We start from the raw sequence: 16753 nt of genomic DNA, 5'->3' as shown, positions 1-16753 counted from the left end.
ATTTCTATTGTAGACAAATATTTAAAGTGTTTCATCCTAAAATGAAACCTGCCATTATTTATTAATACATTTCCAAACCTGTGTGACTTTATGCCATCCATGGACCACAAAGAAGAGATTATGAAAAATAAAAGTAGTCTGAATATTTATGGTGTTTTCTGTCTTTTGCAGCTCAGCAGCCGTTATCCAAGCTCACTTTAATGTCAAGTGCATTCATAAAAACTGAAAAGTTATGAGTGAATGCAAGTAGATTTTTAAACGAACTTTACCTTTAACTGAGGGGGTGTACAGCAACACAATAAACCTTAATAATAATCTAACCATCCCATGGCAAAGTAACAGACTGGAACCAAGACCTGCTTTCAAAACTAGCTTAAGTTACTGCGCTAAGGCTGAGGAATCTTGGTCTGCATTGCATCCGGAGCCGGCTTAAACCTCCAGCATCATAATCCTCAACCTTCAAAGAATAATATCTCCTTGCTTTCTTTCACTAATTCTAAAAGGTCACAGGAATGAAAACAGGATTACTTAACATGACCCACACAAAACACACCAACACAGCTAACCAAGTGAGAGAAAAATCCTGTGCACTTTATGAGAATGAGAAACTGACTGGCTGATTTGAACAGATTTTATAGTCATTTTCAGTTTGAAAGGACACAATGTGGGTCTCATTTTTGACATATAAACTCAGTATATGGTTCTTCCATTGGCACATAAGAAATGCATTAAACACAGCTGGAGTCTGTGTACTGTTGGTGATGTAGAATACAATGGCACATTAAAAACTGGCTGCTGCTGTCAGACATGGAGCCAGTGGCTCTATTTTCAAACTTAACCATAAAACAACTAAATATAATTTCTTGGCAGCCGTCCTGCAAATACAATACTTTTTTTTTTTTAAAGCAAAGAAGGTTTCATTGCCTAACCATGCAAAATAACCATAATAGACAGACATAGGGCACTTATTTTTTTTATGAGAAGCTGTCCAATTCAGCCCTACTTTAATAGCCTACAAAACGTTAAATAAGTCACAAAAGCGATTACAGACAATATATACCCACAATCATACACAAAAACCAACAGAATGCTAAAATGTAGAAGTAAACAGTTCCTTACCTGTAGCATGTGGTCACCTCTCCAGTGGATTTTACGCACGGGTATTTTGTCGTTGCGATTTTGCTCTCTGAACACACTTCTCTGTAAGACAAAGAAGACGTCAGCTGTTTCTTTTTACAGAAACAATTCTTCCTCACGCACAGGACAGAAACTTTCCATCCTCTGAGTTAGCGCAAACAGCGAGCTGACAGCACGCGCACTTTACCTGTCCACATCCTCCTTCTCCTCTCGGAAAGTCCACGGCGTTCCCAATGAGAAGAGTATTACCACCACAGCGAGACTGAGAGGAGTTCCTCTGGCCGTGGAGCTCATTTCAAACACTCTGAGATGATAAAAAAGATATTTGTCCGAATAAAGCCAGTGTCTTGAAGTTCAGCGCTTGTTTCTGAGGAATTGAGAGAGTATTGATTGGTTACCTCCTGCGAAGCCCCACGCGCAGATTCCCCCCGGCCCCTCCCACTGCAACACTTGATCAACTTCCATAGGTTCAGAAAAGCAAGTTATAGGTATAATATTTAATAATTGCCGCACGTAACAGCAAAGCCATTACTGAAAATAAGCTTGAAAAAAGGTGAAAACCCAAGGGGGGTGAGGTTTGAGTTAAATAATAATTATTTTAGTTTATGTTATGTTTAAATTATGTGTGTATACTAAATAATATATGAATGTGTAATTTATAAATATAATCATAATCATAGTATAGTTATAAAGGAGTTAACAGTTTTAGATGGAAAATGTCAAAATGATTAATGATTACCCTATGACAAGTGTTTAATTTGGTACATAAGGATGAAATAAATATTTTATGAAATAATGAATATAGAAATGTGAAGTGAATTAAAACATTTAAATTATACAATTATAAAAATGGAAATAGATATAGGCTCCCAATGATTGCTCTCAAAGGTTAAACAAGGCAAACTGAATCCCTCACAACAGGAATTATTTGCACCAAATCTTCATCCTTGACCTCTGACTAATGCCATAAGCTGTTAAGGGACCTAAAACGGCCCACAAGGCCAGGATTGTCACAAAAAAAAAGAAAAAAAAAAGATTTAGGCTAATAGTATAATTCTTGAATTGTAGTTATTTTTAAATTAGTGTTATTGATGCCCACGAAATTCATATAACTATTTCAGTTGTGGCCACAGATGAAGTGAGGGACATTTTGAAATTTTCGCCCCCTAGTGGCCGACAAAGCAGCAGCTGTTTCTTGTTTTAATGCAGAGGAGCCCTCACTAAAAATAAAAATCTCCATTCCCAACCATCTGAAGAGCGATAAATGAAGATGCTCTCCCCAGAAAAATCTTCCTGATGAATAATCTCCCATCTCATGAGTTTCAGAACCGTCTCTCATGAGCAAGCAACTCTAAACGCATCAGACAGGGTCAACCTCAAGTGCTTGGAAGTGCAAATAAATGGTCTGCTTCCAAAGATGTGTTTCCATGGAGCTGTTTGCACGATGCTGCTGATGAATCTTGGCTGAGATCACTTTTCGTGCCGTGTTTTTTTTTTTTTTTTTTTTGTAGTGATAAACTTCCTTTTCTTTTTCTTTCCTTCTTTTTGTCTTTTTCTTTCAACACTTTCACATTCCAAGCAACAGATTTAAGATGCTAGGTTGATGTCATCAGGGCCAATGTCTAGACTTTATGGAGACTTTAAGCTAAGTATTACAAGTTCCCTCATTAGGCTCAAAATCTAAACAGAATAAACTAATCTTTCTTCAATCATTTTAAGAAAATTAGTTGCAAGAAATGCTTCTTAAACTTTATTTCCCATCATAACACGAGGCTGCAGAGCTTGACACAAATGCAGGTGGATTTTAGCAGAAAAATTAGTGGCTAAAATACTAATAGATAATACTAATAGAAAATACTAATACTAATAAACACGAAGTCTATATAGGCCTATATTATATATGCATTTAATATATGCATTTTCAACTGGAGTCTTTTTAAAAGGCATCATAAATATAGATTTTTCTACATATTTTGATGAAATATCCGAAACGTTTCCAATACTCTTTTTCCGCATATGGGCTACATGATAGCTGCACTCTCTCTCAGACACACAAACTTGCCTCTCCTCGCTCACTCGTTTCATTTGCTCCGGATGAATATTGTTGGTGTTACAGGGTTTTGAAGTTTAGGATTGCGCGTAATGCACATAATTTTACTCTTTTCCAGCCGCCTCAGTACTAAGTTGAGTTATTTTTTGCTGCTTATTGCGCGTAAAGAGTGAAATACATACAATAATGCCAGTCTTGGTGGGTATTCACATAATTGAAGCGAACATAGTTAAGAACAGTTGAGAAAAAAACACGCATGTGTAACCTGACTTAACCTCTAATGGGCCTGTGTGTCAGGTCTTAAAGTGACAACAGCCTAATATGCCTGCTGTCAAATTATGAGAATATTAAAGTCCCCATGACATCAAAATTAAGGACATGTTAGCCTTATTGTTATCAATAAGCTAGTGTGCTCCAAACAATGACTAATTTCCCATTCCCATTTAGAAGATATAAGCATTCAAAACATAATCTCTCATGATCAATGATTTTGATGACATCACTCTGCACTTAGATTCATCAGATTTTCTGTCCAATCAAATGCTCTCTAGGATCTAAAGCGCCCGGCCCCAACATAATGAACAGACCATTTCACAAGATGTAAACAACACTGGCCCAGAAGCACTTCCTGTTTCAGTTTGTAACTGTTTTCTTTATTTCACATGCAAAGAAAACATCTTAAAGATGTTATTTAACTTTTTGATTCAGTTTTACATGTTCTGTTGGTAGTATTTTTATTCCAGCTTTTGTGTAGTGTTAAAAAACTGAAACAGGAAGTGCTTCTGGACCAGTGTTGTTTACATCTTGTGAAATGGTCTATAGATGCTAAAGCAGCGGCTGAAATCGGTCACTTTTTCAACATTATTTTCTATGGTGGGGCTAATGAAGTGTTTTCATGTTAGTGTCACAAGAAAAGTCGCAGTGCGCACACAGTCTGCTTCGGTCCAGAGACATAATAAAACAGAGCGGATCATACGTGAGTCGACGCAGACCAGAAAATGAATCGGACCCATTTAAATTCTGCACAGAATGCTTTTTCAAAGCAATATGGAGGAGAAACGGTGAGAGATTAGGAGGAAACAGCGGTTTTACCAAGCTTATGGCTCTGGTTGTGCTGGAAAACCAGTGGCTGGTGAGCAAAAAAGTTGATGTGAACCTCTATGTGAGTGGATGTAGCTATAACATTTAAACATTTTATATTCTTTACAGCTGTTTACATATGATTTTTTTTTTAAATTTCAGGTGGTTTGCATAATTCATGCCATGCTCTTCAAACACCCACACAAGTAAACAGAACAAATGAATTGTTTTCTGCTTTATAAAGAATTGTAATCCTAATCAAACAGCAATGATCAATTTAAGTCTATTGTTTAACTAAGCATTTTGCCTGTAACGGCATAGTGATAACAATTTAGCATTTTCTTATGCTTTGTAATTGATGGAGTGATTTACATAAAAGTTAGGAATTTTGTTATGAGTCACCGATGATGCAAATATGTGCTAGAAAGAGTGTGCTTGCAAGTTTTGCTTGCAAGTCATAGGACATAGATCAAATTGAGCAGTGTAACAGCAGGGAAATAGGCAGTCTTTATAAACCTTCCAAACATTTTAATGTCAAGATGCAAATATTTGCAGTTGGGTATGACTGAAGAAACAAGCTAAGGTCTGTTTCCCCCCCTCACTTCTGTTGTATAATAGCTGCAAACACTTCAAGTTCCAAGGAACAATGATTTGTTTCAATGTAATGAAATCTTGAGCCAAAAGTCAATTACACAAATGTGTTTAAATAACAATACACAGCTGTTTTTTTTAACTTTGATAAGACACATTTCTTGAGCAGCAAATCAGCATATTAGAATGATTTCTGAAGGATCACACTGAAGACTGGAGTAGGTAATTATGCTGAAAATTCAGCTTTATCACATATATATGAAGAGTTCAGATGCAAAAGCCTTTAAGTGCCATTTGAAATTTTGTTCTAGAATGACCATTTTTATCAAGCTTGTGTATTTCAGTTCAGTAATTTCACTTAAATGACAATAGGTAATCTTCATTGCCATTTAAGTGAAATTACTGAAATTAAATATACAAGCTTGATAAAAATGATAATTTTAGAAGAAAATTTCAAATGGCACTTAGAAGCTTTTGCATCTGAACTCTTCATATATATATATATATATATATATATATATATATATAAAGTATTAAAATAGAAAACAGTTATTTTAATGTGCAATAATATTTCACGATATTGCTGATTTTACTGTATTTTTTATCAAATAAATGTAGCCCTGGTGAGCATAAAAAACTTCTTTCAAAAGCATGGAAAAACTACTCAGAACTTCTGAATAATGTGTTTCAAACATCTACCGTTGTCTACCAAACCAAATATAAATATCATCATATTTTTCACTTCAGCTAAACAAGTGAACACAACCACACAAGCATATATAAGACTTATACTAAGTCTTAAAACTAAATAATGCAGGCAGATTTGAATTATTAAAGAATAGAAGAAAATAATAATTTAAATCCTCGAGTTAAGTGTGTTTTTTCTTCTCCCATAGCATAGTACCAGTATGAGACAAGTTGTCAGATGTTTTAAATGTAATTTAGTCAGGCTAATTTCATGATCTGTTGGCCTAAAAATATATTTATGCTTTGTGAATTTTGCATTTTTTCATAATTTGTTTTAAATTAAGCTTAAAAATATAAATATACTAAAAATAATGATATGACATATGGAATATAACAATATGGAATAATAATGGCAGTTTCTACTGTGACAAAGCAACCCACTAATCTGTTTTCTTGTGCAATAATAGTGGAATGTTCAATATTTTCATAGTTATGCATCTACTTGAGAAGCAAAATGACCCAAGACAATAAATTGAAATTTCTTTATTGAAATTATGTTAAAAAAACAGAAAAACGTATTCAAAAGAATATTAAACATTTTATTTAAATGGAAAACAAGTTTGTTTCTAACCACACTGACAGATTTAGCTATAGGTTTTAAGCATGAATTATTATTATTATAATTTTTTTAAACATTAATTATAATTTTTTCTTTTTAGAAAAAAAGACTTATTTGTTCTCTCAAGTAAATGTATCATGATTTAAAAGTAATACTGAAAAACAAAACAAAAACAGACATTTTTAATTTTGTATCTAATGCTTTGAAGTTTATCCAAATATAGACTACTCTTTGGTGCCAAAGATTTAAATTAATCTATAAGCTAATGATCTCTTTTTAAACATGTGAATGAATAGATTTGGGACCTATGCCATTTTCCTTTACACAAAGTGAGAATCATATGTGTTTTGACATGAAGGTTCAACTCCTTGTGATAATGACATTTACATGTGTGTACTTTGGTGTGTAAGAACAGGAAGAATTTACCATGCTGACCTCTGGGTCGCCCCAATCAATGGTCCATAATCAAGGTCATCCGGGGGGCTCAGCACTGTTATTTTTTCTCCTTCCCTTTCTCTCTTCAGCTGATAGTTGACACATGAAGAATACAGCTCTGGATTTGAATCAATGTGAAAATGTCTGAGAACAGAAAATGAAGATGTGGGATTTACTATCACTCTGCATCAACAACACAACCTCCAGTCAGAATGAGAGAGACTCACACACACACACACACACACACACACACACACACACACACTAAGAGAGAAAGAGAGAGAGAGAGAGAGAGAGAGAGAGAGAGAGAGAGAGAGAGAGAGAGAGAGAGAGAGAGAGAGAGAGAGAGAGAGAGAGAGAGAGAGAGAGCAAAATCTTGAGATTTGCCGTCTGTCAGATTTTCGACCTCACATGACCTGCCTGGACATCTGTGAACCGAGATTTACTCACTGACTGTGTGTCGCTACAGCAAATCATTTTGGATTAAAATGTTCATCCTGTCATAGGCCTACATGTGCACTTTATCACGTGATATCAATTTTATTACCTGTTGTCAGTGCTGGCATAGGGGCATAACATAGGGGTAAGACGTTTTTTTTTTTTTTTTTTCTTTGGTCAAGGGATGCCATTATGCCGCATAAGGCATCCCTTGACCAAGGAAAAAAAAAAAAACGTCTGATCCACAAGAACACCTCAAACTGCAATTGTAGTACCGCTGTAGGCCGCTAGATGCCTCTTCGGCTCCAGCGCTGCACACCTCCCTCATCGTAAACAAAATGGATGACCAGGGTTATAAATACCGGGGTGCGTCACGACTAGGGAGGGTGCCTGCTGTGCCATTTAAGTTTCTGCAGTTTTTGATGGCTCAGCAGAGAGGAGGAAAAAGGAAGATAGATAAATTAGAGAGAGCGGGGTTATTATATGTCTCCAGGTGCAAACATCCCTCACAGCCAGTCTTAAAGAAGAGAGGCAGTGTTTTTTTTCCTGCCTCTCTTCTATAGCCTATAGCCTATAAGTTATAACGTTTTACACAAGGCATTTTTGTTGCGTTGTTGTGCAATGTGTCTGTGAATAACTTGAAATATAGTCTTGAAAGTCTTTTGAAATCTTTGGGGTTTCTGTTGTCTCTAAACAAAACATGTAGCCTAATCTTTTCTTTTATTATTGCAATTGTTTAGTAAGAAGCAGTAGGCCTATAAAAAGATGACTGAAGGAAAATATAATGAAATTGCAATGCTAAGTAGGCTATGTGGGGGCAAAGGAAGTTAGGCATATCAATAAGAAAGCTAGACCAACTTTAAAAAATAAAAATGGCAACTGTTAGCCTATATAGCCTATTTTATAAAAGTCGTAAAAAGAATAAAATGACAACGCTGAGTTGAATGGAAGTTCAGCTTGTCAATTAATAGACTAGCTGGACCAACTTTAAGAAATACGAATGTAATTTTTATATTTTGTAAAAATATAAAGATTGATTTTGAGCTATAAGAAGATATGATTTAAATGTTGTCAGTAGTATTTATTTTAAATGCAGTATTTAATTGCTGTATTTATTATAGCCTAGTGACATGGCCTACAGGAGAGTCCAAAATTCTGTGTCCAAATGGCAAAAAAAGTCACAGCCTTGAAAGTCCCTACTCAAGAAGATAGTAGCAGATGTGCTTACGTGACTCGAAAAAAGCTGCCAGGGGTTTTCGCCAAGATGTCTGCCAAGTGAGCAAACTTGCTCCAATGAGAATTTTGGTTTAACGGATAAAGACAGGAAAAGATGGAGAGCGAGAGGGGAGAACCAGATCTGAAAATGCCACAAGTTGGAATCAAATTCACTTCGCCTTAATGAGCCCCACTGCTCAACACGTCAGAGCATGCACTAACTACTAAGCCACAGCTTCTGAAACACATGCAATCTTCTAAAGAGCAAATTAACATTTTAATTTAAAGCATATAATCTAATACCACTGCTATTATTTAATTGTATCTGCAGTTTGAATGTGTATCTTTGAGTCAGTCCATGTTGCAGCATATGTCCTATTAGAGGACCCTGTGCATCACTTTACCCAAGGAAGTGTCACCATAATAAGCTGAAATGGCTTTTGTTTCCCCCTTTATATTTTTCTCGGTCCATTCGGTTACATATCACCTTGCCTGAGAATTGGGCCTGTGGACAGGGAAGATTCTCTGTGTTGGGCATAAGGTGATTACACAATGCCTGGCACACCAACCACAGAGCGGCACCATGCTGACTCCTGGACACACACATGGCCAAACTAATGTCTCTTTCTCAATTCATCCTTCTGTTCCATTTTACCACTCCTTGATTGCATCTTTCCCCTCATCAACCATTTTATTTCCCTCAATTCTTACCTTTTTTTTCTCTTTCAACACAGTATATTTTCTCCACTCCCCAGGCTAACATATTCCTATTCCAGCCCCAAACGTTGTCATTTTAAATGACTTTTTGGCTCTGTAACCCTGTATTTTCTGCATTTTAAAGAATGACAAGTACTAATTTATGTACATGCACATAATCATTTACTTTATCATGTTAAAATATGCTCCAGCATCCCCACAATTTCAAACATTTTGGAGAATGGATAGATGGATATAATTTAATTTATTATACCGTTCAAAAGTTTGGGGTCAGTAAAATTCGTTTTTGGATGTAGTTAATAATTTTATTCAGCTAGGACACATTAAATTGATTACAAATTACAGAAAAGACATTTATAATGTAATAATGACATGTTAAAATGCTGTTCGTTTCAACTTTCAATTAATCAAAGAGTGATGAAAACAATGTATTACAATTTACCTAACTATTTAAAATCGTTATACAATTTCATTACCGTTTTACTATGTTTTTTGAAAAACAAAAACGCACATGGCAAGACTTTCTGGGCAACGAGGCAGCCTTCGGTTTCAGATTCAGCCTTGAAAAGCATTGCAGCTGAGACGTTGCAAGGAATTCTGGGATAAGCAGAGAGCGTGCAGTGCAGCCTCCATAATCTGTTTACGGGTGTCTGTCTGTCTGTATAGATGCCAGCTTCTCTTCTTCTCTCTCACAGTTCATATTCTGAGTGCAGTCGTAGTAAATGGAGGCTGTCATAACATCAGCATCCATCACTGTCAGACAGACACCTGTCAGCAACAATACAGAAATGTCCCATAGTGCTATATGGCTTCAGACAAACACTCAGTCCCTCAGGGCCAGCCCATTCTCACTCCCAAGGCGTCACTTAACTGACGCCTTGGGAAGCATTTGGACATGCTTCAATATCTGACGCTTTAGGCGCCCTTTAGCGTCAGTTAGATGACGCCCTAGGATCGCGTACCCTACCCCCAACCCATACCTAAACCTAACCGCGTCCTCTAACTGACGCTTTCCTTTAGCGTCAGTTAGATGATGCCGTAGGATCGCGTCATGCAAGTGACGCTAAAGGGCGCCTAAAACATCAAATATTGAAGCATGGTCAAAGGTGACGCCTTGGGGTGAGAATGCGTTGGAATGCGTTGTGTCAGGGCACCACAAACCCACGCACACATTAACCTGTCCGTCTGACCACCTGAAAAGAGGAGGTACGCCTACTTGTGTTTTTATATTTAACATACGAGTAAAAACTGTTATAACCCAAACTAATATGTTAGTTCCCAAAATAAAGAGCCAAAAATAGACGATTTTATATTCTAGTTGCCCATGGAAAACTTGCATGACACCAGGTAGCTGCAGTAGCTCATGTGTTCAGATTTACAATACTTTTAATTTTGAAGTGTATGTCAAAATTGAATTAAATATTTTTACATGTGTTTATAAATTATTTTATTTTTTCCTGAAATAACACCACATGGAATGTAAGGTCACGTGACAACAGTTTTGCAAACTTATTTGACATGTATAGGCGTCATCTAACTGGCGCCTTGGGAATATTCGATATCTGATGCTTTAGATACCCTTTAGCGTCAGTTAGATGATGCCCTAGGATTGCGTCTAAACCCTACCCCAGACCTTGGCTGCGTTCCAGTCCACTTTTAGATATGCACTTGCGAACTTCCCTAAGCACTTCCCCTCGGGGGAATCCCTGATGCCATTTTGAAGTGTGTTCCACTTCATGAAGTGGACTAGGGAAGTTTATATGGACAGACCCTCGTTCCCTCGATTTTGACCGAGGGAGCGAGTCTAATTCACATGTATACTTCAGGCAGTTCCATATACCACAATGCAACACGATTGTGATGTCACCACATCTCGTCTCCAAAAACAACTCTATGATAAATGAATTAGAATTGTTTTTCTATAAAACAACTCAAACACACATATATTCATTTGGATGCTGTATACAAATTCTTAAAGGGAAAAAACAATTCTAAATAATAAATCAACTCCATAGCTGATTCCAAGTGATCAAGGGCTTAGCACGTTCCACTTTCCGCCAGTAGTGGGCACTCGTGCAACGTAAGCAATGACGCACATCCGAGTGAACGAGATGGAGGGAAGTTAGCGAGTGAAGGGCATGACAATTTTGGACTGGAACGCAGCACTAAACCTACCTGATGCTTTACCTTTAGCGTCAATTAGATAACCCCCTAGGATCGCGTCATGTAACTGACGCTAAAGGGTGCCTAAAATGTCAGATATTGAAGCATGGTCAAAATTGTTAGTTAGATGATGCCTTGGGATGAGAATGTGTTGCAATAATTTTCAAAAAAAAAATTGTTGCATGTGTTTGTGTGTGTGCTGTTTATTTTTGCATGCTATATCATATACTATTTAAACCAACACAGTCTCATGAAAATGCGTATCTATACCACGAATGTCATTTCTTGTGGCATTTATACCCCAAAAATGTTTTTTTTTTTTTTTTTTTGTGTGTGTGTATATGCTACACACTAAAAAACCCTGGGGTAGGTTTAGGGAGGAGGGGGGTGGGGAGTTTGTGCGTATTACACGCCAAAAATTGCGTATCATATGCACGCGAAAAACGTGTACCATATACACGAAAAAACTGTTTTTGATGTATAAATGGCACGAGAAATGACATTTGTGCTATAAATACGAACTTTCATGAGATCGGGCTCATTTAAACATAATTGGTATACAATTAGAATGCAGTAGGGATGTGCCCGAAGCCAAATATGTTCAGAAAGGAAGTAACCAATTCTACGGAGAAAAAAAAAATAAAAATACAAGAAGCGAGAAAAAAAAACATTTCAATGCTTTTGTGTTCTCACGTAATTCTATAATTCAGTAATTGTTTTGTATATATTAAGATTGTATATTGTATGGTAGGCTATATTGTATCTATATCAACAAGCACTTGCTATTCACTTTCTCTTCGAATTTGCATTCACGCATACTCTGTGTATACGAAGTGCCGGTACTGGCTGACCACACATTTTACAAGATAACACATTTGTCAATGACGCTCAGGATCTGTTGCGCACCAAATCCTCCGACATTGCCCTGTCAGTCATATCTCCCTACACCTCTTCACATGAGAAGTGAAATCTGATGTAGCCTACTTTATGTATCCCCCTCAGCAAGACTCAGCGCTTTTTCACACAGAACATGTTTTTGCTGTTGATTACAGCAGTGGAACGAGAAAAAAAAAGCACAAGGTCTAGAGATTAGTGTTTATAACTTCTTTAACTTCTTTTAGATTCTCAACCACATTTTTAGAATGCTGTGTCAAGCTGCAAAAGACACGAGCGGAACAGTTAGACATCCGTCTAGCACGTGTTTATATTGAAAAACAATGTAAAAACCAGTGTTGTGCAAGTTACTTCCAAACTGTAATACATTAGGTATTACTTGTTACTGTTATTTAAAAGTAATTCATTACCTTACAATATTACTGTCTCAGAATTGTAATGGTTACATTACTCATGTATTACTTTTGAGTTACTTTCACCAAAATAACTAAGTAGAACAACTTTGGGGCTGTAACGATATGCAATATGAAACCGAAATCGCGATTCGCCTCACGACTCAGATCCACGAACCTACAGAATCGCGACACACCTCTTTCAACTCCAGCGTTATTCTCCTTACCGTCCATATCCAATGCTGCCTTATCTTTAAATTAGGCTATTAGTATTATTTGATAAAATACGTAGACCTACACCACAAAACTAGTTAAGGAGCATCATGGACATGACATTTGCAGTCAAAACTTGAAATAAAAATTCTCAGAAAATATGTATTGAAACATATTTGCTACTTCCTCAAAGGACTCCAGACATTAGACAAATATCAGTCTGTTTTATTTTTAATATTAGGGAAAAGACACACATTCATGCGTGACAAAAAAAAAAAATAGGAGGCAAAATATATTTTTTGTAATTCTGTTAATTACACTACGCAAATCGGATGAGGAAGGGTTGGCTCTCCAGTCTCCATAGAACTTAAAATATTAATTTTATTTTAGTTTTCGTGTTCGCATTTATGAGGAAAAAACAATGTTACAGACGCGACCGCTCTGAACTGGCACTAAAAGACTGCTTTAAAACTTTCACATAGTCTGTTGCCTTTAAGAAGTAAAAGCAGACATTACACTGTAATACAACTGTAATACAAGCCTCACTGAACATGTAACGAGTAAAATATTACTGAAAATTGATTAGTAATGCCTTACACTACTGCGTTACAGCAAAAAGTAATATGTTACTGTAATGTATTACTTTTGTAATGCGTTACTCCCAACACTGGTAAAAACGCGTTCTGTGTGAACGGCCTCTACCTATGTTGCTTTAGGGGCTCCGTAGAATGCATAACTCATTTTCCATGCCTTTCCAAATTTAGGCATCAGGGATCTCTAGTAGGCAGCACGCTAATATTGAATTCCTAACATAGCCGTATAATGATTTCAGATGAGTTCTCTGCAGAGTAAAACCCAAGTGGTCACGGTCTGGCTGGTTAGCTTCAGTTAGTCCCTGCTCATAAATACCATAACTCCAGCATTATGTGGTTAAAAAGGCATGACTGAGTGATGAGAGTATGCAGGTAAGATGACACCTCTTGTACAGTTCTTGTGTAACTCCAGACACTGTGTCTTCAGACCTGCTGTCCTCTGGCTGTTGTCTGCAGGGAGCTGCTGTCACTGTCTAGCCTGAGAGCCCAGATAAGACAAATGATTATGTAAATTGTAATAAGAACTATTTGAAGCTATTAAGATGTAAAGAGGTTACAATTGTACTTTGTAAGTGGCCTTAACTTATCCCTAAGTGTCCAAATAGTAATACTATTATTTCATTTACACCTATTTGAATAGGCTAACAAAATGCCTTAGAGTTTACTGTAACTTGTTTATTGTAACTAAATAAACAGCAGTCAGACAAAGTTAACTTAATAAAAGAGTTAATGAAAAAAACACCACAAACTTCAAGGAACCTGTAATAACTTTTTGTTATAGGCTTCTGATTGGCCAACGTGGCTTTACGGTTAGCCTACGCCGCCTTCACACTGGCAGTTGAAATCAGCTCCGTAATAAAGGCGAATATTGACGTATGGTCAAAAGACGTCCCAAAACGTCAGTTATATGACGTCTTGGGATGAGACCGGGTTGCCGTAATACGCAATACGTTCCCAAAGGACGTCGTACTACACAGTGAAAAGCGTCGGACGCGGGTAGAACAAAAATGGCGGAGAGATTAAAGTTTGATTCTGTCAGTTCTGTATGATCTCTCTGATTAGGGTTATGCTGCGTGAGGAAAGTTGCTCAGGACGTTGACATATCAGGTCGGCTAAAAAATGTGATATAGTGGTCAATAGTTCAATGTCTACCTTCAATTTAATTGTATTAACTGCCCTTATAAACGTTAGAAAGTCATGAAAATAAAAAATGACATCACAACTTATCGTTATAAAATCAATTTATTTTATTAAAAGTTAATAATTCAGGTTTGTTTATCAGTACCATAGCAACGGTCAACTTCCGCTGGAATTGTCGGATAGGAACCGTCCGTAGCTTTTCGCAAGAGTTCAAATTTTTGAACGCATCCGGATGACCAACGGACACGATTTTCTTCGCACCGCACTCGGTCGGACCCGTTTCGGACCCATTCGCATGCGGTCTGCGAATCTCCGTAGGAAATGAATGACTTCCGGTCGTTTCGCAGCCGCATCGGAGCTGATTTCAACTGCCAGTGTGAAGGCGGCGTTAGGGTAATATATTGCCCCCTGGTGGTGTGGCATACTCTTGACAGTGCTTGATAGCGTGTTTTTGCGTTTTCATTGGATTTTTTTTTAACGCAGGAGGAAAAACTACGGTTATAAAAATACCCGTGTTCATGTGGACAAGGCCTTAATCTCCCTGTGTTTGCAGTTCTGTGCTGGTTTGTTGTCCATGTTGTCCATGTTCCCTGTGTTTCCTGTTTCCTGTATCCTGCCTGATTTCTGTCTAGGTTTCCCCCATGAGGGAGGTTTTGTTTTATGTTGTTTACTTAATAAATATACCTATTGTTTGCACTGAGTCCTTGCACTTAATCACCCATTCCATGACAATATAAAAATAATACATTTTTGGTTTACGAGGATAAGTCAGATAATTGGCAAAGGTATTTGTACACCATTGATGACATATTTATGAATAAAAATATTGATTTTAAATGGTAAAATACATAAAGTACACATTGTCCCTTTAAAGGTGCAATGTGTAACAAAGTTGAGTATCTATTAACAGAAATGCAATATGACATCCATAACTATGTTTTCAGTGGTGTATAAAGAACTTACTTAATTAGCCGTAATGTTTTTATTACCTTAGAATGAGACATTAATAGCTCCATAACCGAGGGAATCCCCTTCTATGAAGGTCGCCATGTTGTGACGTCATTTTCCTACCGTAGCCGAACGCGAACAAACAGCGCTACAGAACGCGTTTCATCACTACCTTGAAAGAGAAGTAGCGGAAAGCTGGAAGCTAGCCTTACACTCCGTGAGTAGTGACTTTTCCCTTGTGAGTGGTGTAAAATATGTAGTTGGGATTGTTTCATGTAACTTAGTTCTCCCTCGCTGTGTTATGGGTTTGTTATGTTGGGGATAGATGTGCTGTTACGTTCGTGAGACAGCTGATGATTAGTATTCATGTCATTGACCGTACGTTACAGGAATCACTAACCCGTCGATAGAGACTTTTACTAAAGTCTTTTATCACTAAAGTCGATCGCGAAGAATTTTAAAAATCAGAGAAAAAAAGCCTATTATGGGATGCGGAGATGACATGATTGTAACAGCGCGCGCACTTCCGACCTTTGGACTCGTGCGATGCGGACGAGTCCCAGCTCAGCCACAGCAACAGCACATATTAGCCAGCTAAACTATTACTACCCTGTTAGAAAAAATATATAGCTGCTCCCTCGCTGTATTATGGGTTTGCTACAGTATGTGTGGAGAAATGTGCTGCTGGTTACGTTTGTGAGACAATCAGCTGATTATTATTTTATTAAATTATATATTAAAACCCTTGATCCTCACCTGACTATGGCTTTGTAAACAGACAGTATTCATGATGTGGTTTATAATGGACTGTGGTACAGAAACAGTGACAATGTTACACACTCTTGGCTTACTCTGGCTATTCTCTGCTGTTTCAGCCGACGAGATGTTTGTCCCGTTTTAGCAACCGTAGCTTCTTCGAAAGGGAGGGGTGAGCAGTGGGCTGAGCCCTTAGTGCAAACCTGGTGCAAACTCGCAACCGAACCACTAGATGTCGCTAAAAGTCACACATTGCTCCTTTAAGCCGTCGGTGAAGCATGGCAAAAGCTGTTGGCATGTTAAAACCATTTAGCATTCAACAAACATACATCCAATTGACTCAAACACAACATTTAAGATCAGTAAATATTAATAAAGAGCTTTTAAAACACATCTGAACAACTCATTTACAAAATAATAGACAGCAGTGACCTCTCCATGTGACCCCAATCAAAATACCTTATTGCATATCTGGAAGTGTCTACCTTTATAATTACACTTAAATCACTTTAGCAATTTTAGCAAACCATATCAATTCACTGGCCTTTCTCTCCCAATGGAAAATCATGTAGATATTTAAAGGATAGATATTTAAAGGGACACTCCACTGATTTGCATTAAGATTTCCATTGTTAGAAATCCAGTCATACTATTGAATGGTCGTCTGATAGCGAGGGGATTAATG

General features: G+C 37.2%; 1 protein-coding gene across 2 annotated transcripts in view; it reads right to left on the bottom strand.

Moving 5' to 3' along the window:
• The window catches only part of ccbe1 (collagen and calcium binding EGF domains 1), an 87492-nt gene that overhangs the window by 57715 nt on the left and 13024 nt on the right, over positions 1–16753 (bottom strand). Inside the window, exons 3-5 of one of the 2 annotated variants that reach the window (XM_039687879.2) lie at positions 6591–6743; positions 1325–1504; positions 1120–1200 (exon numbers count right to left, since the gene is read on the bottom strand). In XM_039687879.2, the coding sequence (XP_039543813.2) occupies positions 1120–1200; positions 1325–1431 (188 nt within the window). In that variant the 5' untranslated portion in view covers positions 1432–1504; positions 6591–6743. The remainder of the gene's footprint in view (positions 1–1119; positions 1201–1324; positions 1505–6590; positions 6744–16753) is intronic. The other variant, XM_089123790.1, reaches the window with a different exon arrangement.

Source organism: Pimephales promelas, chromosome 19 (assembly GCF_988280905.1).
Source record: "Pimephales promelas chromosome 19, fPimPro1.hap1.1, whole genome shotgun sequence".
Taxonomy (NCBI): domain Eukaryota; kingdom Metazoa; phylum Chordata; class Actinopteri; order Cypriniformes; family Leuciscidae; genus Pimephales; species Pimephales promelas.
This window is presented reverse-complemented; position numbering and strand designations above follow the sequence as displayed.